At 48.8% G+C, this 23764-nt stretch overlaps 1 protein-coding gene across 3 annotated transcripts in view; it reads left to right on the forward strand.

Annotated features, from left to right (window-relative positions):
• Window positions 1–3170: 3170 nt before the first annotated feature.
• LOC135828202 (serine/arginine repetitive matrix protein 2-like) overlaps window positions 3171–23764 on the forward strand; it is a 40902-nt gene continuing 20308 nt past the window's right edge. Inside the window, exons 1-11 of one of the 3 annotated variants that reach the window (XM_065340655.1) lie at window positions 3171–4036; window positions 6425–6620; window positions 11146–11491; window positions 11911–12184; window positions 12957–13464; window positions 15033–15244; window positions 15696–16127; window positions 18413–18592; window positions 19383–19592; window positions 22228–22431; window positions 23271–23486. In XM_065340655.1, the coding sequence (XP_065196727.1) occupies window positions 3878–4036; window positions 6425–6620; window positions 11146–11491; window positions 11911–12184; window positions 12957–13464; window positions 15033–15244; window positions 15696–16127; window positions 18413–18592; window positions 19383–19592; window positions 22228–22431; window positions 23271–23486 (2937 nt within the window). In that variant the 5' untranslated portion in view covers window positions 3171–3877. The remainder of the gene's footprint in view (window positions 4037–6424; window positions 6621–11145; window positions 11492–11910; window positions 12185–12956; window positions 13465–15032; window positions 15245–15695; window positions 16128–18412; window positions 18593–19382; window positions 19593–22227; window positions 22432–23270; window positions 23487–23764) is intronic. The other 2 variants (XM_065340656.1, XM_065340654.1) reach the window with 2 other exon arrangements.

Genomic DNA, 23764 nt, shown 5'->3' on the forward strand with positions numbered 1-23764 from the left:
AGAACGTCAGTACCGTCGGTCAGTGTCGTGCAATGTTATCGCATGAGCTGATTGTTTAGTAACTGGTGGTGTTAGTGGACATTATGGTGTAACTTGTAGTTCCTTGGTCCTTTTTACTTTTTATTTTTATTATAATACAATGATCACAGCTCACAGGCAAAGACAAAACATTGCATACTAGCAGCATAGTGGGATCATGCATGGGGATGGTGAGACTTTTGCCCTCAGCCGACCATAGGTCTCGTCGTCATGGGGACATAAAACGCACCAAAACAACGTTGCGATATTCGTGGTAACCTGGGGAAGTGAAACATGTACAATGTATGACTGATACAGCACCAACACCAATAGGGACCTTTAGCACCACGTTACAACGTACATGTACATGTACATGTACATGTACATGTACATGCCTTTTGACGTACTTGATCACGTCGATCGGGGTGCGCAATACGTGTTTTGCGTGTTTTGCGTGTTTTTCACTGTACATGTACATGTACTTGGCTAGCCTTTAGCAAGACGTGATTATGGATCGACGTCGTTGCCACAGGAACAGAGCAGAATGTAGGCATGGGCGGGTAATGCTAGTTATTTGCTGCGATAATGCTAAAAGGCAATGCTCATAATATGAAGATATAATGCCACTTGTATAATGCTCACACCACTCCATATGCCAGTTTGAAAGTTGGAAATGTCGATTTACGAAGGCCGTCTTGGATCAAGGCCAAAGTGTTAGAAGAAAAAAACTTCAACAGTAGTGAGCATGTTGTCTGAAACAATCCACTGAGAAGGTTGATTTGCGATGTCAAGTCTCCGGACGAAGCCAGACGGGTTAAGATGCACGATTTTTAGAACTGGACCTATCCAGCTTCATGCATGACACCGTTGTCGACCGGCAATTATGCTTGTAATGCCAATTTTGCATGGGAAATGGTGTTATAATGCCAGCATTATGCCACCTGGAAAAATGGGACTACATGTATAATGCCAGCCATAGTGCTAGCATTACCCGCCCATGCCTAGCAGAATGGCGCGCGTGATTCCTCGCGGCAAATGTGGAAGAAAAAACTTTTTTACAAGTAGTATTAAAACTACTGTACTTCGACAATTAGTTGATTTCCTTCAAGGAGAGAGAAAGAGAAGGAGAGAGAGCGCGTGTAAAGCACCTTATGCAGTTTACCTAGTAAGTTGCAACACATCGTTTCTGGACAGTCGATGATTGTTGATGGCTGCCAGATTGCTCGAGATTTGGAGCTGTACATGACATGCGTGATTAGGCATATGCGGATAATACCGGCAGAAAAATTGGCAGAATTCGGTACTTTTTCTGGTGGCAGATTCTGCTCGAAACTCGGAAAAGCAGTGAAATTGGCAGAACCATACAAACCTTATGGCCGGCAATTCCTCGAATTCTGCTCCATTGCTTTATCCACATACCAAACATGCATGAAACTCACCAGAAAACGTACCGAATTCTGCCAATTTTTCTGCCGGCATTATCCGCAAAATTATGCGATGCCCTGTTGCGGATGTTTACTGCACGTAAGGATGGAGGAAGCAGCCGCATGGGTGTGAAAAATGATGTCACTTTGTCAGGGCGTGCACGTGGCGGCCTAGCCCTTGGCGGTCCATATATGGGATAACATTCACCAGGCTATTTCCTCTTGATGCATGGAGCATTATTCTTCAGCCAGCATCGTAAGGGTATGCGGACAGTCTGGTCTCAAAAGTCCTTTTATGCCAGGGCATAATGGGACAAAATCCGAAAATTCTGCCGTCAAACAAGACAATCATTTGCCTCCTACTACTTGTACATGTACATTGTACGATGGCGTCTGTCCTACTGTCGTGGACATCTAAATCCGGTCGCTCGTCTAGCGGCCCCAGGGCGCTGGCCATGCAGCCGTGGGTAAGCAGTGCACACATGCTGCAGCCCGCTAGCGCTGATCGCATCGGATCAAGCGCTGTTCTGTACGCGCTGAGGGCGCCGGCCCCGGTCAAGCGACTGGATTTCCATGTCCTTGTACACCTTTTCGTAAATCGTGATGTCAATAACGACGTCTGATTCGTGCACGTGCCAGTCCGCTCGACAGTGATAGAGGAGGTATCAAGTGTGCGGCGTGGCCGTACAGTTTTCCCACTGCACGCGCTGACTCGATCGACTACGCAACACACACGGCACTGATGACTGAATATGAGTGACACGAGTCTGTCAGCCAGGCCGGTACGTACTACGGGTCTGCAGATCTGGTACTCCACTCTCCAGCGCTACTGAGTACTGCTACTACTGTACTAGTGACTACAGTACAGACACTACGGACTACTTCATAAGTAGGTCGATAGACTACGCTGCACGTACAGCCTTTTTTTGCTGGCCGAAATTTTGGCTTCGTAGACTGCTTGCGGAAATCCGATCAGCTACGCAGCGCTAGACCTCTGAACACTGTACTGGGCCATGCACTGGCGCTGGGCTTGATTCACAAGATCGGATTTCATTGTCATTGATCAGTCCTGGAAAAGACTGCTAGTGCTAGTCTGCTAGCTCTACTACACTCTACAGTCATGTCATGTACATGTAGTACTGAGTCTGTACTGTAGTGTAGTGTATCAAGACTGACAAGAGTACAGACTAGAGTCATAATCCCTGGGGGTTATGTACTCGAGTCTTGGTACATTGTAGTATAGCAAGAGTCCATAACCCAAGACTACAAGAGTATGCAACTGTGATTATGGGTGCATGCGTGGCGCGCTGCCTTCATTACGTAACTTGCCTTCATCACGCTCTGAAAGCATGCATTCAAACTCTCAATTTCTCGCACGAGCCCATCCGTTTTTGCTCGATTCGTTCCAGTACCTACACAATCTCTGAATTCTGGCGCGTGAACTCCAGTTCCGTACGAAAGTTCATTTCAAACTAGAGGGAAAGTGCGGTGTTTGATTTTCCGCAGTGCGCGGACTGCAGCTGAATGATGTAATGAAGGCAGCGCGCCGCGCGGTTGGCCCATAGAAAAGAGATCACAGTTACATACTCTTGCCGTCTTGGGTTATGGACTCTTGGATTACAATCCAGTACTAGACTCACGCACATGCCTCATGTGTGCCCGATCAAACCTCTTTTGTAGTCCGCGTTTGAGTAGATCGAGCGGAGTCGACACTGACGACAGTCGACGAGTAGAGGTCGACTGTTCTTTTTTCTGGAAAAATGGTGGGCCTGTCCAGCTAGCTAGCTAGCTGCCCATGGAGTACACGAAACGACAGTTAGTGTTGACATCACCGTTCTTCTTGCAGCTTGAACAGGGTGGCAGCGATCGTTCTACAAATTAATCATCTGGACATCAGTCTGCTGAGTAGCGTACATCTACTACTAGATCTACTAGCGTTGCTGTTGTACTATGATTGTACTTGTAGTAGTCTCTTGACAGTACATGTATGATGTAGTACTACTGACTGTGTAGTGGCAGTGATTCAAAGGGAGAATTTTAGGTAGATGGTGGAGTGAGATAAGCTTGGAATCGACCACCAAGATCGTAAATGCCCTGTCGTGTTGGGCAGGTTTGCGGGGAGGCTTGGCAAGCGCAAAGCACCAGTGTTTGTGAAGGCCCAGCGACCGCAAGTTGTCGACACGTAGCGTGATTCCAGCAAGCTTGGCGCGAGTTTTGCAGTGGACGTTCGATCTGTATGACTATGAGCTCAAGCGACTGGGAATTTGCTCTTCAGATATCGCCTGTTTGCCAGGCGCAGTGCAGTGATCTTTGAACGCAGCTGCTTGTTGCCATTCAGCAGACGAGCGACTTACTGCGCCATCGAGTCGTTTCCGTCAGATCTGGCTATTTAGTTCGTGCGAGCGTGGACTGTGCTACCTGTGCAAGTACCCGACATGGCGGGGACGGACGGACCTGCGACGGACAGTTCCGAGACCGGGGCTGCGGAAGCCGGAGCCGAAAACATGCAGACGGAACTGGAGCGCTTGCGACGACTGGTGGCTCAATGGAACGCCAGCCGCCTGGATCTGTTCGAGATTAGCGAGCCGAACGAGGTACGGATCACAATACTTATGCACTCTCTGTGTCTGTTCTTGTGGCGTTCCGGTGATGCTTGATGGCGCACTGTTATTTTTCTGTTTGCTTGGGATTGCGCAGTACATGTCCGCTCAAAGCGATCACAATCCTGTCCGTATTCGGTAATCAGCGCTGAGAACTTCTTTTTACTTACGCATCCTGTGCTTTCGGTGGTGTGTTTACGCGTGTAAATCAAGCACGTGTCCGTAAATGTAATCATAACTAATTACTTGAGCGTTTCAGTACCAAAACCTTTTTTCAGGATGATAGTGTGTTGTTCGCCATGAGAGGAATGCCAGCCTGGAGACTGGAGTTGTCGAGGGGCTCTGTGGAGCGCCAGAGGCTGTTGTTGCGCTGCTACCCTTGGCATTCATCTGTTTATCCAGCTGCACACGTGTGTAGTATGTGGCCGTCTGTGGGGCGAAAACACTGGACGATACAGGAGTCTGCGATCAGTTGCGGCTTGAAAGAAAAAAAATGCTTTTCATCCACAGGTACCAACTACTTACTATGTCACGTAAAAGTCACAACACGTTATTTGTGTTTGTATGAATGCGTTTTCGCGCATGAAAAGTCGTGTTGGTGACTTCAGTAACGGAGTCAGTCATGAAATGGCACCACTGTTCGAAACACGATGCCAACACGATGCCGGTGATCTATTGTTCTTGCAGAAACACATCACTTCATGAAAGATCATTATAATTCTGGCCCAGGCATGATGCAGGGTGCTATTCCTCTGTCCTTGTTGATCAGCAAGTACAGAAAAAAACTGTGCATAGGCTCGCTCAGGAAATGTCAGCATCTACATGTACAGTACATGTACATCATCCAGCGCTGGACAAGTTATGTATGCGTACACATGTTCTACCCATCATACCCCTCCCCCCCCCCCCCCCCTCCCTCGAATTTGTATTGTACGTGAAAACCCCATCACCAGGTCCCTTTTCGGCACTGGGTATTTGTGTACGCATGCTGCGCCGAATGTGTGTTTGAAACACAGTGCAGCACTGTCAAGCCGACCACTCCTTGAGGACCAGAAATGTCCAGGTCTGGGGAGTATCACCTCCGCTTACATGACCCTGGAGATGGGGACCGACCACCTGTACACGAGATAACCCGTAAACAGGGACCACCTGTATACGGAGACCACCTGTACACGTGGACCACCTGCACACAGAGACCACCTCTACACGGAGACCACCTCTACACGGGGATCACTTCTACACGGGGATCACCTGTAAACGGAGACCACCTGTACACGGGGACCACCTCTTCAGGGGGACCACCTGTACACAGAGATCACCTGTACAGGGGGACCACCTCTACACGGGTACCATCTGTACAGGGGGGAGGGCGTTTCGAGGGTCCTGAGAGCGGTCGGCCTAGACAAATTTCACTGGGTGTGGAATGTTCTCCGTATCGGAAGTCTGATTCGATCCATACATGCTGTCTGTGTGACTTCTACCATAGAACATGACGTTGAGGTTAAGGGAACACGACAATTCAATGGTTCTCTACGTGCTGATTGATGTCCTGCAAAGCAACAGAGGACAGTCCCACTGGCATTGTATTGTCATGGCAGTAAATTATTATGGTGAAATTGAATGAATTTGTGTGATGTTGAAATCCCCCCCCCTTCCCGCTGCGAGCTGCAGCAATCACGGTGCTCACCGAACTTACACGTCTGGGATCGAAATGCACCTGCTCTAGTGTATCAAGGTCTTGTGCTGTCTCCCTACGCGCCCTGGGCGAGTTGTGAGTCGTGATACTGCTTAGCTGAACCGCAGGGCTCCGGGTAGGGAACCGACGATAGCTTCCAAAAAAAGAGGAAAAGCAAAAGTTCTCTTGTCCACCTGCTTCTCAGTTCGTGCCGGATGACCAATGCCATGTGAGAGACACCAACATAAGAAAACAATATACAGTCAACTTCGCTTATAACGACACTCGGCGGGGCGTCAAAAAAGTGTCCTTATTCGCGAAGTGTCGTTATACCTGAAGTCTCATTATTATGTATTACAGTTGGATGGGACTTTCTCTGGGCATGGAAATTCTGTCGTTATTCGCGAATTGTCTTTATATCCGCAGTCGTTATTAGCGAAGTTGACTGTCGTGGGTATCGTATCAAACTCAAGAAAAGAAAAGCTTGGGACTCCTCGCAAGCAACTTTCATGTTTCAAGTTGTCCACAAGTACTTCCACTGCATGGTCTTCATATTTTAACTCGGATACTGAGCCAGTAATAAATGTAACTGACTGTTTTTCATCTTGTTACAGTCGTGGACTGTTGCTGCATAACTCGTTCTCATGTGTTTTCTACTCTTCGTAGTGTTCCTGATTTCCTGTGTTGTGGTGTGGTGTGCTTCGCAGGACCTGACCTTCCACGGCGTGATGCGGTTCTTCTACCAAGAGGCCGGCAGCAAGGTGGTGACGAAGTGTGTGCGTGTAGCCAACACAGCGGCGTGTCCGGAGGTCGTGCAGGCGCTGTTCGAGAAGTTCCGGCCCGACATGAAGATGCTGACGACAGCCGAGGAGTACTGCCTGGTCGAAGTGCGCGCCAACGGAGGTACATGTACTGAATAACACGTTAGGTGTATTAAAGTTCCGGTGTCAGGAACCTGCCAGGTTTCAGTTATAATGTAGAATTAGGTGACCAGCATTCCCTTCACATACAGTGCATGCTGTAGTAACCTTAAGTGTACAGTCAACTTTGCGTATAACGACACTCGGCAGGGCATCAGAACAGTGTCCTTATTCGCGAAGTGTCGTTATACCCGAAGTCTCATTATAATATTATGTGTTACAGTTGGATGGGACTTTGCCCTGGGCATGAAAATCCTGTCGTTATTCGCGAATTGTCGTTACATCTGCAGTCGTTATTAGCCAAGTTGACTGTACTAGTAATCTAAGCTTAGGTGCCTGGTTTCTCTACTGAAATTACCCAAATTATAGTTGCACTGAAGGTGACGTGTTGTACAGTAGGCAATGGTGAAGCACTGACGCCGCAGCAGCAGCAGCAGCGGCAGATCGGGAAAAGAGGAACAAGCCGCTCGTTTTGTGTCAATCATGTGTGCAGTACTCAGCATGGCTGCCCGAGCGCCGGGGGTTGTGAGACACTCACAGGGAGTGAGAAAGGGGAGATTGCATGTGTAAGCGGTGTTTGCCTCTAGGGCCATGCTTGGAGCTACAACCGTCGGTAGAATCACTTGACAGTACATATGGCGATTGACCCGTGCCCGTTGGCTTAAGATATTGCTTCTTTGTCGTTGCGCCCCATCAGAACCTGACCTCCGCAGCCTAATGCGTGAGTTATCAAAGTAAAATGTTGTTTAGGGTAGATTTATGAGTGCGATGGATTCTGCAGTTTTGAAAGCAAGCGTCATGTCTAAGCTCATGCCTAAGCCAAGTGGCAGGCGGGAACATGGGGCCGCAGCAGAGATGGAACATTGTGGAAGTAGGACGCAACTGAGAGAGAAGATGTGTTTTCGTCGCTTTGCTCATGTCTGATAATCATCTTACAATGGAGTGAGTTACAACTTCGGGCCCCTAGCATGAGATGGGGCATCGTGGCAATAGGAGGCAACTCAGGGGACAGGTTTCCGGCATGTTGCACATGTCTGCGACACTGACCATGTTATGGCGTGAGTTTCAACTTTGGGCCCTTACACCTATTTGAACACCTGCATATTAACTCCAGTGTCTGGAGAAATGTGGACTTTTTAGAAAGAAAAAATAGGCAGCGATTTCCACTGAACAATGAAGTCGGAAGTCTCACCATAGCAAATTTAGCCAGTAGAACATGCAATCTTATGAATAGTCTGGTAACTTCTACCGGTATCTGGTATGGTCCTCTTGGTGCTTGAGTTCTGTTGATGGTGCCCGTCGCCCTTTACTTTAAGATATACTAAAAGTCCATGTTTTGGTCCTGGTTGCAGCGGTCTTTGGGGACAGGTTGTCACATTATCAGAGTTGTCGCCTTGGCAAGGTTTTACTGTACCAATCATTGGACTTTGAATAAAGTACTGTAAAAGCTGAAATTTTTGGTTGTGTTTCATTTTCGGTAACTTCGGTGCGGACAATTTTACCTAAAATTAAACGCACCGAAAAGTTTGGTACTAATACTAGTGCACTTACCTGGAAAACGGGTTTGTCTTAACGTTCCCTCCACCGAACCGTCGATTTTGGAGAATACCGAAAATATTACACCACCGAAAATTTCTGCTTTTACAGTACAGCGTCTCGTTAGGGCTAACAGAGTTTACCGGGTGTTAGCGGCCACCGCGAGTTCCCTTCGGGAACGGACACGATAATTTGCTTTTTTTTAAATTTTTGATCTTGGCTATAAACTACAAATTTTCTGGCATTAATTTTACAGATGTGTCACTGTATGTGCCAAACATAGACCTGTGACTTTAATCATGCCTTCAGAACTGGTCAGAGTGGGGTGGGGAGTGCTTGGCTCACCATTTAATAATTCCAGGTCATTATCAGCTCATTCAGCCGTGTCACGCATGGGCCACGCTTCACTTGAAGCTCCCAGCCGTGACATTCCGCGTTGTCAGTTACCTGAATGAGGTGCTAATGATCCTGAGGGTCTAGCCTGACAGGTAGTGATTGAGGACACTTGGCTGTGTCAGCACCAGGACTCAGGAGGCACTGGTGGAAGCCAGCAGATGCATTGAATTCTAGTGCACCATTGAGAAATGTGTTACATAGTGACCATGGGCATCACGATTCTGACTTATTATGCCGGTGACAAGTAATCATAATAATACTGAGAAGTAGGACACACTTCAGGCTCTTGAACATTTTGAAAGTTTTCACTAGTATACTTTCATGCGTTATCATCAGGTGAAATACAGGCAACATCGAATGAACATGGACAATGGATTAGGTACAGCAGAGAGTACTTGTCAGTATTAATGCATTCTTGTCTTCAAGAAAACTGTACATGTAATCGTGTCGTTTGTTTGAGGAATGTAGTGAATTTTGAGCCGTAGTGCTCCCGTAGTGCGTGGTGCGCCTGCTTCATTCCCTGACGCCTTGCTGAGATTTACTTCTGGCTTGTCCTGTATTTGTACTTTCATCTACAAATCGGTCTGCATCTTCTTACTGCGGTCGGGCACCGAGGGTGGACTTGTAATGTTTACAGTGTTCAACGGAATACCCCACCTTCCACCCGTTGTGGGTGACGGTCACCTGAGTTGTGGTGTAAGGGAACTTTGGTTAGTGGTAGTGGTGGTGGTGGTGGTGGTGGTGGTGGTGGTGGTGGTGGGGTCCGCGGTATACACTATCGCAATATAGCCTGCATAGTACTGTACTCTTCCACCCCCTCCCCACCCCATGGTAGGAACACAGAAGTCTTCGTGAATTCAGCAAATGGATTAAACGCACTACAGCTTTGGACTCCTTTAAAAATCAGTTTTCATGAATTATTGACTGCAGCTTTGTGAACGTATTGTCGCTAATACGTTCACACCATGGCAATGTTAAGTATTCCTCTTTGTCACTAAGTTTTGAAGTATCACGACTGTACGTACACGCCACGACCACCGGCGCGACCAAAACTGATGGACGATCCGGCCGAAATCTCTACGGCACCATTCAATATGTTTTAGATGCCGTTTCACCGTAATGGGCAGTTCCTATGGCCTTGTAACTCTTGTTCACTGGTACACGATAATTATTATTTTCTATCGTTCCCTTCTCAGCTCATCAGTCTGTGATTGAGTTACAGTGAAACCTGTCTTAAGACGACCGTTCAAGGGACCTTCAAAACGTGGTCTCTGTTACCAGGTGGTCGCTTTATCCAGGGTTATTTGACTGGAAATAGAGTCCCTTGATCCTGGTTTCAGTGGCCTTCTTGAACAGGTGGTCGCCTTATCCGAGTGGTCGCCGTGACAGCTTTTACTGTATTATATAAATCGGTGCAGTATTTCAGTGTTTGAGTGTTGTTGAAACTGTCTAGCCCGTTCGACAACACTGCACTGCACTCTGTAGTAGCAAATTGACACCAGAAATGTTGTGTTAATGTGTCATTCTTAGTATTATCGCACTCTTGTCTGCGAGGAAAAGTGTCGCGTTGTTTGACCATATTCGTATCAGTCTCGGGTGAACTCTTGTACGGCATACCTCATTAATACCAACCCTGGCCTTAAATTCCTCCTTTTTTCTGTCACTGCATGTCGGAACCACTGTTCCACTGGGTCATACTGCATGTTACGAACATGGCAGTTCAAGTTACATGTAATAATTTGTAGTTACAAACGAAAATCCGGTGGAACAAAAAGTTGTTTTAAAAGTGTCTCTACTCACGAGTTTTCGAATGGCAATAAACAGAATCAGCTGAAGCGACATGTTACGTATGTCTACTCACGGGTTTTGTGCTTATCTATATTTGAAGGATTCCCCTGAAAGCTGTTCGCCTGTGGAGGGGTATCCTGACTTACACTCCTTGAAATCTGGCTTACCCACTTTTCACATGTCGTGTTGAATGCCTTCCTGTAACTGCATGGAGTGCATTGTTTTGCTCCTAAGTCTAAAATTGACATGCCAAACCTCTAACAAAAGTCGAACCTTTGTCCCATTCCAACTTGTGAAGTGAGGGTAGCACATTTTTTTATCATTGTTCGCCACAACCAAAACGTAGGTCCATCAATTATTTGCACCCCAGGGAATGGAATAGGATAACTTCACATCCCAATTGAGGAGAACTTGTCACGAGAAATTTCTTTCTACTTTACTTGGCGTTGCTCACTGGGGAAGCTCATTGCGTGACATTGTGTAACGTTGCTGTGGTTTGAATTGCCCAGACCTAGTGATAAAATTATTAATCTCTTTTCTCCTCTGTCTCTTATCCATGTATCTGTGTGAGCATGTGTTTGTCTGCTTGTGCGTTTGTGTGTGTGTGTGTGTGTGTGTGTGTGTGTGTGTGTGTGTGTGTATGCCTGCATTTGCGTGTCTGCGTCCGTATCTGCGTGTGTGTTTGTGCCTACACGCGTATGCGTGTGTGTGTGTGCGTGTGTGTGTGTGTGTGTGTGTGTGTGTTTATATTTGTGTGTGTGCGTGCGTGTATGTCGGTGTTTGTGCAGACGAGAGACCCCTGGACGATGCCGAGATTCCCCTGCTGGTGCAGCTCAAGTGGCACAAGGATGACTTGGAGGGCCGGTTCTACTTACGTCAACGCAACCGTCCCGGCTATGCCGGCCTGCCTGCCTCCGCCGCCAGTGCTGCCGAGAGCGGACAGAAAGAGGGCGGCATCTTCAAGAGAATCTCACGCAAGATGTCGAGCGGCAATCAGCGCGGCCGAAGCAAGGAACGCCGAGGTGCGCCGCCGGCAGCTGGGTCCACGGGAGCCGCGGCGGCCTCCATGCAGTCAAGCAAGCGCAGCAGCAGCCTGTCTCGCCTCAACTTCAAGAATCGACAGCAGTCACGCAAGTGAGTGCTAGGAGGTGTGCACACTGCTCGTACTATGACTTTGTTTGCTGCACGGGTCGAGACCCAGCAGCGATGCACCGGGGATGCCAATTGTTTTTCGTGGCAGTGGTGTTGTCCAAACAGTCTCGTGCCTTCCTATGTGTGCACTTGTCCATTTTTGAATTACGTTTCAGCGCGTAGATAATCATATGCATTCGGATTGCTGCTTTGAAGCAGTGTGGAGTGGCTTGTGGTACACAGTGAAGAAATAGGATCGTCTCTGGCCGCCCCGATGTTTATCTACAAGCATATTTGCGACAGAGCTTCCTCTCTGCGTTGCTTTGGGAAAAGCTCTATCCGGTGTTACCAGCCGTCGCGATTTCCATCAGGAACGGACGCGATATTTTACTTCTTTTGTTTTGTTTTTGTTCGAATCCCAGGGCAAAACACTCTACACCGTCGGCGTCCAATCCGTCGCCGGATGGGAGGCGCGGATCCGACTCCAGTGACAGTGGTCACGCAGCAGCCGGGGGCGCTGTCGGTGGTGGCGGTGGCGACTCTTCCTCGGATACGGATATGGTCAGCTCGACGTTCACGCGTAGCCTTAGCAACCCGGAGGCGGTGATGCGTCGCCGACGGCAACAGAAGCTGGTGCAGAAACTGCAACAGTATCAGGGCAAGGATGGCAGTCCAGATAGTGGGGGCACATTGAAGGTGAGTTGCCGCACTTTCTGCTCTCTGTCCACAAATGCCCGTGAGCGAGTGTGTTCATTACATGCTTGGTTCAGCGCTGAAACCAAGGGTGGCAATACTGTAGAACGTGTAATTTTAGCGACTATTAATTTTAGCGTTTTCCCATTGTCAACCGGTTAGCGACGTTTTATTTTAGCGATTTGCAGCGATTTTACTCACGGATCACCAGTGCACTACTAATGTCTCAACGGATTAGCGACTTGAAACCTTAGCGAAAATGAGTCGATCGCTAAATTCGCTAGGGTTTTTACGTCGCTAAAATTACCCGTTCTACAGTACTGGGATGTTATAGTGTGTTCCAGGCAGGCAGGCACAGTGGGTTTGTCAAAGACCATGATTGATATACAAGAGGTACCTGGTTCAAGTCCTGCCTGGGAGCGGTTTTTCCAGCCATGCTGCTACCCACAGTCAACTGGGAACTTGTGGCCAGGAACAAGGGATACATGGATGCAGCTAATGGAGTTTCTCGGTTCTTGTGCCAGTGGTTGTGAGTCGTATCCGCTCACCCCCACCGTAATAGCCGCTGCATCTGCCGCTAGGGTTTACCAGGTGTTAGCGGCCGTCGTGAGTTCCCTTCAGGAACGGACACGATAATTTACTTTTACTGTTTTTTTTTATGGTGCATTCCACTGCCTGCGTATTGATCATGTGCGTTTGTGTGTGCGTGTGAATTCTTGCGCATTTGTGTGTGTGTGCGTGCGTTTATGTCTGATTGCTCCTTGGTCTGCTGCAGGTGTTTGGTGATCTTATCTCTCCGACAATCCCATACAAGAGCATTCTGTGCTCGGTGGAGGACAGCCTAGCATCCATTGTTCAGAATGCACTGGAGAAGTATAATCTGAGCCACGTGTGCAAGCCCGAGGAGTTCACTCTGCTGGTGCGCATCGAACCGAAACACGCCAACATCCTGAGCCATGGCGTGCGTAGCAACGAACAGCGCCTGGTCGACGATCGGGAGAATCCGCTCGTGCTGAGCCGCTCGCTGGAGACGGAAACGAACGAGGTGACGTTCCACCTGGTGGCGCGCAACGACGTGCGATACGGAGCGCAGAACATCCGTCCCGGCACAACCGCCGTGGAGTCCCCGGGCGACGACCTCGTTTCCCGCAGTCTCCAGCAGCTGCCCTGGCACAGCGAACCGCAGCCGGTACGCACGGACCTGCGCCAGGGTGCCAGGGCAGCCACCGAGCCGAGCAGTCCCAAGTTGGGTGCGCATCGCCGCCTCGTCTCAAGCACTCAAGGTACGGTAGCTATTATTGTTCTTATTATCATTAGTTCAGTAAAACCTGTCAAGGAGACCACTCGGATAAGGCAACCACCTGTCCTAGAAGACCTTTGAAACCAGGACCAGGGGATGCTATTTCCAGTCAAATAACCCTGGATACGGAGAACACCTGGTAACAGAGATCATGTTTTTAAGGTCCCTTGAGTGGTCGTCTTAGACTGGCTTCACTGTGGTGTAAGCTACTACTATATGTATTCCTGCGTCCACAGCTTCGCTTATGCTGAATGACTGAATGGCTTCGCTTATGCCGAATGGATACGGCAACTTCAGAAGTATTTCCCTGATAGTACCGTTGGTCGCCGATGAACTGTGGGGTCAGCCTCCTAGCCTAGAGCGCTCCTATCTTCATGTTTTACGGTCTATGCACGCGAGTTACCGTGTATACATTGTAGGGGTGAAACAATTATACCGAATACTCGAGTACTCGCTCGGTTTTTTCAAAAATAATCGTACTCGGAATAAATCAGAGTACTCGTTCATACATGGTACATGCATTTACCACAGAAATCTGCGGTTTCAGAGCAGCAGTCGGCAGATATTGATGTGCAGACGGTGTGGTGAACATTTGTTCACGAGTAGAGAGAGCCCAAATGACCCACCAACCACTATACCCGAGAAAAATGACTGCCACTCGGTTCAATCAGGGTTGTATCATGTGATTTTAAGGCCCTTGGTGTGCAATTTTTAGGAGATGAAGAATACTCGAATACTCGAATATTCGATCGGAGAAAATCAGAGTACTCGAACTCGGGATCTCAGTGCCAACTTTCACCCCTAATACATTGGCATGCAGTGCTTGGTGAGCCTCTAGGCTGTTCGTTCTTCAGCGCTCCGTTCTTCGGCGCCCGGCTGTACTGTGGGTGAATTGTATTGAGGTGTTCGTGCACCGTGTGATCACCCGTTATCATGTAAAAGTACAGAACAATGTAAAAGTAGAAATAGCAATGGTCACAGGGACCATTCCCTGAGACCATTGCTATTTCTACTTTTACAGGATAAATGGTGGTCACACGTCACCTCTGTAGAAGAATCAGAAGATCGCTGAGTGTATAATGACCAGCTGATTATGACGTTGCAATAATTATGCTAGTCTTACGGTAGCTGTGTGCTAGATCTAGTATACTGGGACCCCCCCTCCCCCCCCCCTCCCTCCTCCCCCCCCCCCCCCTTCCTCCTCCCCCTCCCCCCCCCCCCCTCCTTACATGTACATGTACCATATTTTCCATACTGCGAAAGCCATTACTGTAATGAGGCGCATATAGAACGATTTCCCAATATTGACTAGTTTACGTGTACCAAAGGTAACGATTCTCACTCATTCTCAACGCTCAATAGAACAGTATATGACTGTATCGAATTCTGTATAACGGTTTCTATTTTAACGACAGATTCTCCTCGTTAACTCGTCCGAGGTAGCACTTCGTTATATTTTACAGTAGTATGACTGGCTATGACTGGCTCAGTGTTGCATTTACTCATGTCCGCTGTCTTGCCCATGTTTATTTCAATTGTATTCTCACGCAGCCCTGCACGCTCCTGCCGATACCTATGCCGTTGTCAGCCGGCCTCGTCGTGATTCCGACGTCGCCGCTCCGGGAGCAGGAGTGGCCGATGCGGCGGTTTCCACGGCAGCAGCAGCGCCACCCGTGCGGCGGACCAGTTCTCTGGGAGCGCTGACGGTGCAGCACCAGAGGCAGAGCAGGAAAACGCCGGCGCGACCCGACACCGCCGAACCGGTGAGTTTGCAGGGGAATAGCTGGTCTGGTCCCCCTTTTAGGAGGGGGGGGGGGGGGTGCACGGCCGCATATGTGTATGATGGCTGGTGCATGTCATCATTATCGATATGTGCATGCTGAACCTAGGTCGAAATTGTTCCCAATGGCAGGCTACATGCCTGGTTTGTGTTATATTTAATATGGTCGAATTCTTCTTGTCCATTCCTCACCGGTATGCAAGCATGTACGATTGAAACGGTTTCGACCATAGGTGGAGTGTTAGCGTTTTGCACACAACATTTGAAAATTGATCAGTGTTGTTCGTTTTCTGCTTTTGAGTCATTCCGAAGAGCAACATCGTGTATGTCATGTTTTTTTGCTGATCTGGACAGGATTGTTTTTGGCAGATGTGTCATTCTGAAGAGCACGGTCCATGTCATGTTTCGTTGCCTTTGTTTGCTCAACTTGACAGGAATCGACACCAGATTTGCCTAGTCGTGGCTATCGTGACTCGGATTTTAGTCATGACGACTCGGCCACACCGCAGCCAACCTACTCGCTAGCCAACCACCCGGTCAAGACAGTCGGCCAGGTAACAGCTGCCTCGACAACAATGGCGGCATCGGCTGCCAACAACCGCCCACAGTCGTCCGCTTCGAGCACACCACCGGCCAGTCTGCCGTGCGTGCTGATTGTGTCACGGGGCCGCGACGACTCCCTGCTGCGTGCCATCGTGTGCGATGCCAAGCCGCAGGACCTCTCGTTCAAGATGTCACCGGCATTTCTGCTCTACCTAGCCGCCAAGTGCGTGATACGACGACCCCCAGGCCTGGGGCTTTCTAAAGAGCGAGCCGCCTGTACGTTCCTGAACAAGGTGGTCACCACAATCGACATGCTACTGGAGGTAAGCCATGGGCAAGCCATCCGCAAGGGAGGCAATAACAACCCACTATAATTATGTCTTTGACTCATGCAGTGTGCCAGAACAGCAAAACTGCCATTATCCGGACGCCCCAAATCCTGGTACCTGCCTACCGGGGGGTTTCTGACCCCTTTACGTCACAAAAATTGGCTTTTAAGTAAAACGGCCGCGAAGCCTATGGATAGTAGGCAAGACAATGTTTACTTGCATGCCTAAGTTAGGTATGTACATGTATGCGAGTGTTACTGGTTATTCCTAGTCATGGCTAGTGCTCGGTAACAGCCTGCCCGGATAAGGGGAGTTCTACTGTAAAATTCACACTTCTGCACCCGGCAATATCCACACTTCTGATTGTTGTTGTTTGGCTTTTTTTTAAGTGGAGTTCCAAAACAGGACTAAACCTAATGACAATGGTCCCACTGATAATAAGAGAAAAGAAAATATAATAATAAGCGGACAAACTGAACCAAGAAGAAGATACAGCTGTAGTTAGATAACCAATATGAGCACGGCAGCAGGGGAAAAAAGTCACAAGCACGGCAACCGGGAAGAAAGGAGTGAGTGAGAGAGAGAGAGAGAGAGAGAGAGAGAGAGAGAGAGAGAGAGAGAGAGAGAGAGAGAGAGAGAGAGAGAGAGAGAGAGAGAGAGAGAGAGAGAGAGAGAGAGAGAGAGAGAGAGAGAGAGAGAGAGAGAGAGAGGGAGAGAGAGAGGTAGTGAAGCAGATGAGTTCATCCTAGTTGACGGTACTGCTAACAGAAAGGCCAGGCTTAGCGATTTGAAAGTGGAGCGCTTTCTTTCGAGGCGTGCTGTGTCTGGGAGCTGGTTCCACAGGATAGCTCCAGCATGGCTAATGCGCTTAGCTGAGGATGCAGTGGGGAGACAGGAATGATGAGTAACTTGCTGCTCCCTCCGCGTGTTCGGAGAGAGGGACTACGGGTGAAAAGGCTTGAAAACAGAGTACTTGAAGATTTGTTCAGGCAGCGCCAAATGAATACAAGAATGTGCATGTGGGTGTATATGCTGAGGGTATGGGCATTCATGCGTTCAAGTAAGGGAGCCGTGTGAGTGCGAGGGGCTGCCCTGCACACCGAGCGAGCCGCACGTTTGAACAAACTATTTAGGCGCTTATCCTGATAAGACGATAAGAAAGGGGCATAGGCAGCAGATGCATAGTCAAATTCTGATAGTATAAAGGACCTGAAAAACTGAACACGGCAAGAAAAAGGCAAACATGCTGCACTTCGATTTAGTAGCCCAATCTTAGCGGCAACGCGGCGTGCAACATGGCTTGTCATGGTGTTCCAGCTCATGTCTGAGTCGAAATGTAGGCCAAGATACTTGGCCGTTTTCACAACAGGCAGCGTCTGCCCATTACAAATGACATGCAGCTCAAGTGCTTGAGATGGGGATGGGGGAATAGGCAATATCTGTGTCTTTCTTTCATTAAGAATTAAACCACGGCCCTTCAGCCAGGTGGCCAGGTGCTGAACAGCAGCTGAAAGGTGTGCAGAAACAGCTTCCGCAGACTCCCTGCTACATCGTATAGAGATGTCATCAGCAAACTGGATTGCTCCCACATTAAACGGCGATAGTTCTTCTGCTATGCCGCGGGCATAGACAATAAATAGCAGTGGGCCCAGTACCGACCCCTGGGGGACACCTGAGTAACTGGTGTACGGGAGACTTCTAGTCTGGCCAACCTGAACGTACTGTTCTCTATCAGAGAGGTAATCCACCAGCCAACAGAGTGCCGTGTCGCAGATGCCAAGTTCGAACAGATCTTGCACAAGAGTTTGATGTTTCACTTTATCGAATGCCTTTGACATATCAACAAAGGCTACACCTGTGTTGAGATTGATAGATGATTTCATCCACCGTGGCCAGTTTTAACCACCGACCCGCGCCTCCCCCACGTTCACACTGGATGCTGTGTTTCGACCTCGCAGCCTGGACCATTCTTTATTTTCATTTACTAGAGTCTATGGGCAGATGAGTTACCGTGTATATATTGGTATGCAGTGTTTGGCAATACTCTAGCATGTTCGTTCTTCGGCACCCGATAGTACTGTAGCACTTTCAAGGCGTATGCGTTTGTGTTTGTAGCCACATGATGTACAGATTATGAGTTCTCTGAGGATTGCCTTAGCTTTGCTACATGTATGGAACGCAGCGTTGCGACAATGACCAAGCCGGTTGTCTCTGTTCTCTTTCTGCCCTTGTGTTTCTGTTTGTATTGTGTGTGTGTGTGTGTGCGTGCGGGCGTGCAGGATCAAGGTGGCAAGTCTGACGTAGCCGCTCTGTGGCTGGCCAATGCCAGCGAGCTGCACCAGTTCCTGTCCCAGGACCCGGCACTGGCGGCGGTTACTGCTGGCTGCCAGGCCATACTTGGCAAGACCACTCTGCTGGCGCTGGACAAACTCGTCGATGGATTCATAGAAGAACTCGTGGTAAGTTGAAAGTTGAACAATCTCTATTTTCTGGACAGCTTGTAGTACCCCCCCCCCCCCCCCTGTTGGGCACTGGTTGTGATCATTCCCCCCCCCCCCCCCCCCCCTCTGTTGGGCACTGGTTTTGATACTAACAGTCTTACTCCCACCTCTAGGCGCAGCATGTGCCACCTTCGTATACTGTAAAAGCCATTATTGTAATGAGGCGCATATATAACGATTTTCACGCATTCTCAATGCTCAATAGAACTGTATTTGCATCGATTTCTGTATAACGATTTCTATTTTAACGACACATTTCTGCTTGTTAACTCGTTAGAATTAGCACTTCGTTATATGTATATGGCTTTTACAGCCATCAAGCATGGTGATGGTCTTTGCGCAAGAGGAACTTCCTAAACTGGGTGTGTTTCTTAACACAATTGTAAAAGCCGGTGGTGGTGTCGTGTCTCGGATGCTGTAGTGGCTCGCTTCTAAGATCATACAGTCTTGATCTCGTGGTGGTTGGTTTCACTTTGACATTGAGAGCCATGGTTGAGGTTCTAGCAAGCCAGTGTATCCGTGCCTGTGGTGAAGTGCATAGAATGTAGGCGTTCAAGGAGAGAGAGACTTTGCCTTAAAAAACATTTCTTTTGACTGAGAGAGACTTTGCCTTAAAAACATTTCTTTTGACTGTGTACTGTGCTGCTGCGATGCGAATGCCTTTGCGTGATGGGTTCTTCAACACGTCAGGTAATGCGGCTGCAAATCCAGATAACTTTACTTTGTTCCTCTCTACTGTACTATGCAGGATGAATTACCAGTGTTCTTGAGCCAGTCCGAGGAGTCAGCTCCGTCGTCTCCCTCGTCCCCTAGCGGACGGCAGCTCTTCACGAGCAAGGAGGCGTCGATGGACGCGGAGCGGACGATAAGCGGCGTCCTCGCTACACTGCATCATTGCAAGGCGTTGGTGACCCGCTACCAAGTCAATGAAGGGCTGATAGAAGAGGTGTTTGCGCAGGTAAAGCAACCACTGTCGGTATTGTGAGGGATGGATGCTTTGCATGGGGGCAGGTGATTATGAACAGCAGTGTGTTTTCCCACTGACATGAGTACGTTGTATGTATTATGTGAGGCCAACCACAAACCGAGGCTCTATGTGAACCACAAACCAAGGCTCTATATGAACCACAAACCAAGGCTCTTTATGAACCACAAACCAAGGCTCTATGTGAACCACAAACCAAGGCTCTATGTGAACCACAAACCAAGGCTCTATGTGAACCACAAACCAAGGCTCTATGTGAACCACAAACCAAGGCTCTATGTGAACCACAAACCAAGGCTCTATGTGAACCGTTCGATGGCCCTATATCCAGTCATAAAATCACAAAATGTATGGCTCTGTGACTGGGTTTATGGGAAGTATGGTATGTGATTTAAGTTAATGAAATATGGTGTTTCCCCCATTATAAGTCGCACCGTTTTACACTCAACTTGAAGGGCAAAGAAGAGAAGAGAAGAGACTTTCAATCAAGTGTGAAATCCTGGCTACACGACTATATTGAAACTACAGTGCTGACAAATTAAATCCGACACCCTGAGCCCTGTTCAGTCTCTGTTTCCTAGTTTTATCATCCCGTGTTGGGTCTTTGCGATGTGAGCGCACCGCTGAGGGGGTCGGGTCGGATTTCAGTTTCCAGCACTGTATATGGCTCAAACTTGAAAAGGAGGTGCGACTTATAGTCGAGTGTGACTAATCGGGGAAATATAGTAGATAAAAGATTAAACATGCATGTGTGTGTCTGTGTGTGTGGGGGGGGGGGGGGGGGGGGTGCGTGCGTGACGCCCTGGAAGTGGCACACATGCGGCCGGACGTGCACATGTACAAATACAATGATGTCATCGGAACTGGTCCAGGGCGCCAGCTTTGCACTTTGGGTCAGGTTTCACCGAGAGCAACTGTGGGACATGTACTCGAGACTTGTGCACTCCAGTTCTACTTGGTCCGGCTCATCGCAATTGTCGCTTATCTCCCACACGCTTTTTGACAGGTAAAACCCAGTCCAATCACGATATTCTAACTTACTTTTGCTTGGGAGGTTGTGATGGCAAGATCAAATGAGGCACCAAAGAAAAAATGATCGCGACTAGCGCTTTGAATCGCGGTGTGTTCGACTTTTTTGGGAAGTGGAAATCTGGCCATACACTGTCTGTGTTGCCAAAAGCCAAACGCAGCGACCCGAAGACCGGAACTGTAGCAGGGGCAACTGACATCCTGGAGAGCGTGACAGGCACGCGTGCACGGCACAGGAGTATGAGCGTCATGCTGAAGAAGAAAAGTGTTTTTGATGCGATGCGCGCATGCAAGGGACGTTTTGGTTGTTCCTTTTGTTCCTTCGTAGACCTGGCAGCAGCATTACAAGAGTCGTCGTCAGCGTATCCAGTGGAGCGTATGCCAGCTGTCTGGAGAGGCCTGTACGCCTCATTCGAAGGCTCTGTTGAAACACACTGTGGTGACACACAGGTCACACTGCCCACAGTTCCTTCAAGCACCGGAGTGACAGACAGACACAACTGTTCCTTTCCCATTGCTGCCATACGACAGGCTGACAAAGCAAGAGATACTCTACCAGTCGCTAGCAGCTAGACACCAGCAATTTAATGTCAGCTCATGTAACGGCGGCAGCTCGAGTGATGGAGAGTCGAATGAACTCTGGACCTGTAAGGGTGTGAATGCAAGAACGCGCTCCTTCGCTGATTTATTTCGTGCATTTTGCTTACCTTGCTTCCCTTCAATGACTCGCTTCATCTGATTCCATGGCTGAATGTTTTTCTTCTGGCGGAGAGTATTCAAGTATCATGCTTCCTCACTATGCCTATTGAAAAATTCACAGAGCGGCCACAAAACTCCTGTTCTTGGTGGCGATAGATAAGCGACAATTGCGATGAGCCGAACCAAGTAGGTGATTAAGCATGTAACTCACTCACGTTTTTCTCGCAAAGCGCAGGATAGAAACAATAAGACTTGAATATTGAGCCAGGATGTCCTGACCTAGAGTTTTATGACGCGCAGATCGTAATGTGGGATAGCGTTGAGCTAGCTCCCTTCACTGCAATAGCAGCGCTGGGATTGTATTCTATTCTTTCATTTGAATTGGCAAGTAGAAACGTGTTACCATCCCGGTTAGCTTACACGACAGTGCACTGTCTGCTCTAGGATTTCGAACCTACCGGGTACACATGTACCTGGCACAACTCTTGCAACTGGGTCAAAGCTGGGTACATTCAAGTGTGGCTATCGTACATCAGGGAGTCTTGGACTTCCTGGTTGAGTCCCAACCGGGTCACAAGCGACCCGGTGTTCTTTTTCCAGGCGGGTCCAAGTACCCCCAACCGGGTCGCTGACCCGTCTGGCTCGGCTCTGGAGCAGACACTGCAGTGAATGCGAGGGGTATTTGAAAGGTGAAAAAGCAAGTTTCCCCAACCGGGTCACTGACCCGTCTGACCCGGCTCTGGAGCAGACACTGCAGTGAATGCGAGGGGTATTTGGAAGGTGAAAAAAGGGGGAATGAGAAGAGGAAGAGGCAGATGTGTTCTGCTGGCATGATTGTACTCTCTGTTTTGCCTCCATGACTGTGTTCCTGTTACTGCAGCTCTTACACTTCTCCAGTGCTTGGCTGTTCAATCAGCTAGTGCGCCCGACGGTGCCTGACAAGACGACGACGCAGAGAGCAGTGTGCCTGTGTAGCAGGAGCGTGGGAGTTCTGCTCAAGCAACGGCTGGCCATACTGGGTGACTGGGCGGCACAGCGCGGTCTCGGAGCCGTCGCTGAGCGCAGCCTACTCAAGATCATACAGGTACAGTGAAATCTGTAGGCTTCAATTATTCGTTCTTAGTAGGAACCGGAGGTTTTTTCCTCTGGTGAGAAGGCAGGACTGCCTGTGCTCTAAACGAATTCAAATAAAAGAAACAAACAAACAATGCAAGGTCGTGACAATGTACAGTGAAACCTGTGTAAGACGACCGCTCAAGGGACCTTCAAAATGTGGTCTCTGTAACCAGGTGGTCTCCTTAGCCAGGGTCTTTTGACTGGAAATAGCATCCCTTGCTCCTGGCTGCAGTGGTCGTCTGGGACAGGTGATCGCCTTATCCGAGTGGTCACCTTATCCGAGTGGTCACCTTATCCGAGTGGTCGCCTTGACAGGTTCTACTGTACTAGTATTGTCAATAGACACAATGTCATGGAGTTCTGGAGGACAGTCCATTATAGAGGTTTTGTTATTACACCATCAGTTGAGATGTTTCAGCACGGTGTGCACTACTGATACACTGGCAACTCACTACCGACTCACTCTGTGTACATGTATATGGAGCCCATAAGCGGTTCCGCTGCTAGATTAGCGCCCATGAGCGGTTCCCGGTGATTGCATACTTAGCGCCCCAAGTGGCTCCGCTGTACAGTTAGCGCCCACGAGCAATTCCGGAAGGCCGCTGACTCTCCATTCTGACTTGTTTCGCATAACCGCTATAGGGCTCGAAAAGGGTATATGTTAGCCGGTTCTGTGCTCATTTCACCCATATGTTGGGGAGATCCCTCACCCATATGTTGGGGAGATCCCCATGAGGCAAAGGACACAGGTAGAATGTGATTAACAGACTCTTTCTGTTGCCTGTTCTTTACCTCTATTTCGCCCAGGCCTCAAACTTTCTAGCATCGCCGAAGAGTCGGCCAGAGTTTGCTGGCGTGATCTCTGCCAACTGCTACCAGATCAACTCGGTTCAGATAGCCACATTGGCGCGGCTCTACCAGCGGGAGGAGGGCGAGGCTGACATGCTGCCAACGCTAGTCAATCAGCTGGTGGTGATGGCCGAGAACACGGTGGATGAGGTCATGCGCGGTAGTGGGTTAGAGGTGAGAACATTGAGTGCTAGTACCGTAGTGCCGCGCATAACTGCACATGTGCCTGTATCAGGGCATAAGCGCACCCTCACAAAACAAGTGCATGGGCTGATAAGTGAACTCAATCCGGCGTGTCATCATGATATCATATGTACAGGATTTAAGAGTCAATGTCTGTAACGACCAACTATCACCCGACATGGCCAAATTGCGATGGTTGCGATATTGAATGTGTTATTTCCGAAACGCTTATTTGTAATTGTTCGGTTAAATCTTTTCCACCGTCCGTC

This window comes from Sycon ciliatum, chromosome 12 (genome assembly GCF_964019385.1).
Source record: "Sycon ciliatum chromosome 12, ocSycCili1.1, whole genome shotgun sequence".
NCBI classification, from domain to species: domain Eukaryota; kingdom Metazoa; phylum Porifera; class Calcarea; order Leucosolenida; family Sycettidae; genus Sycon; species Sycon ciliatum.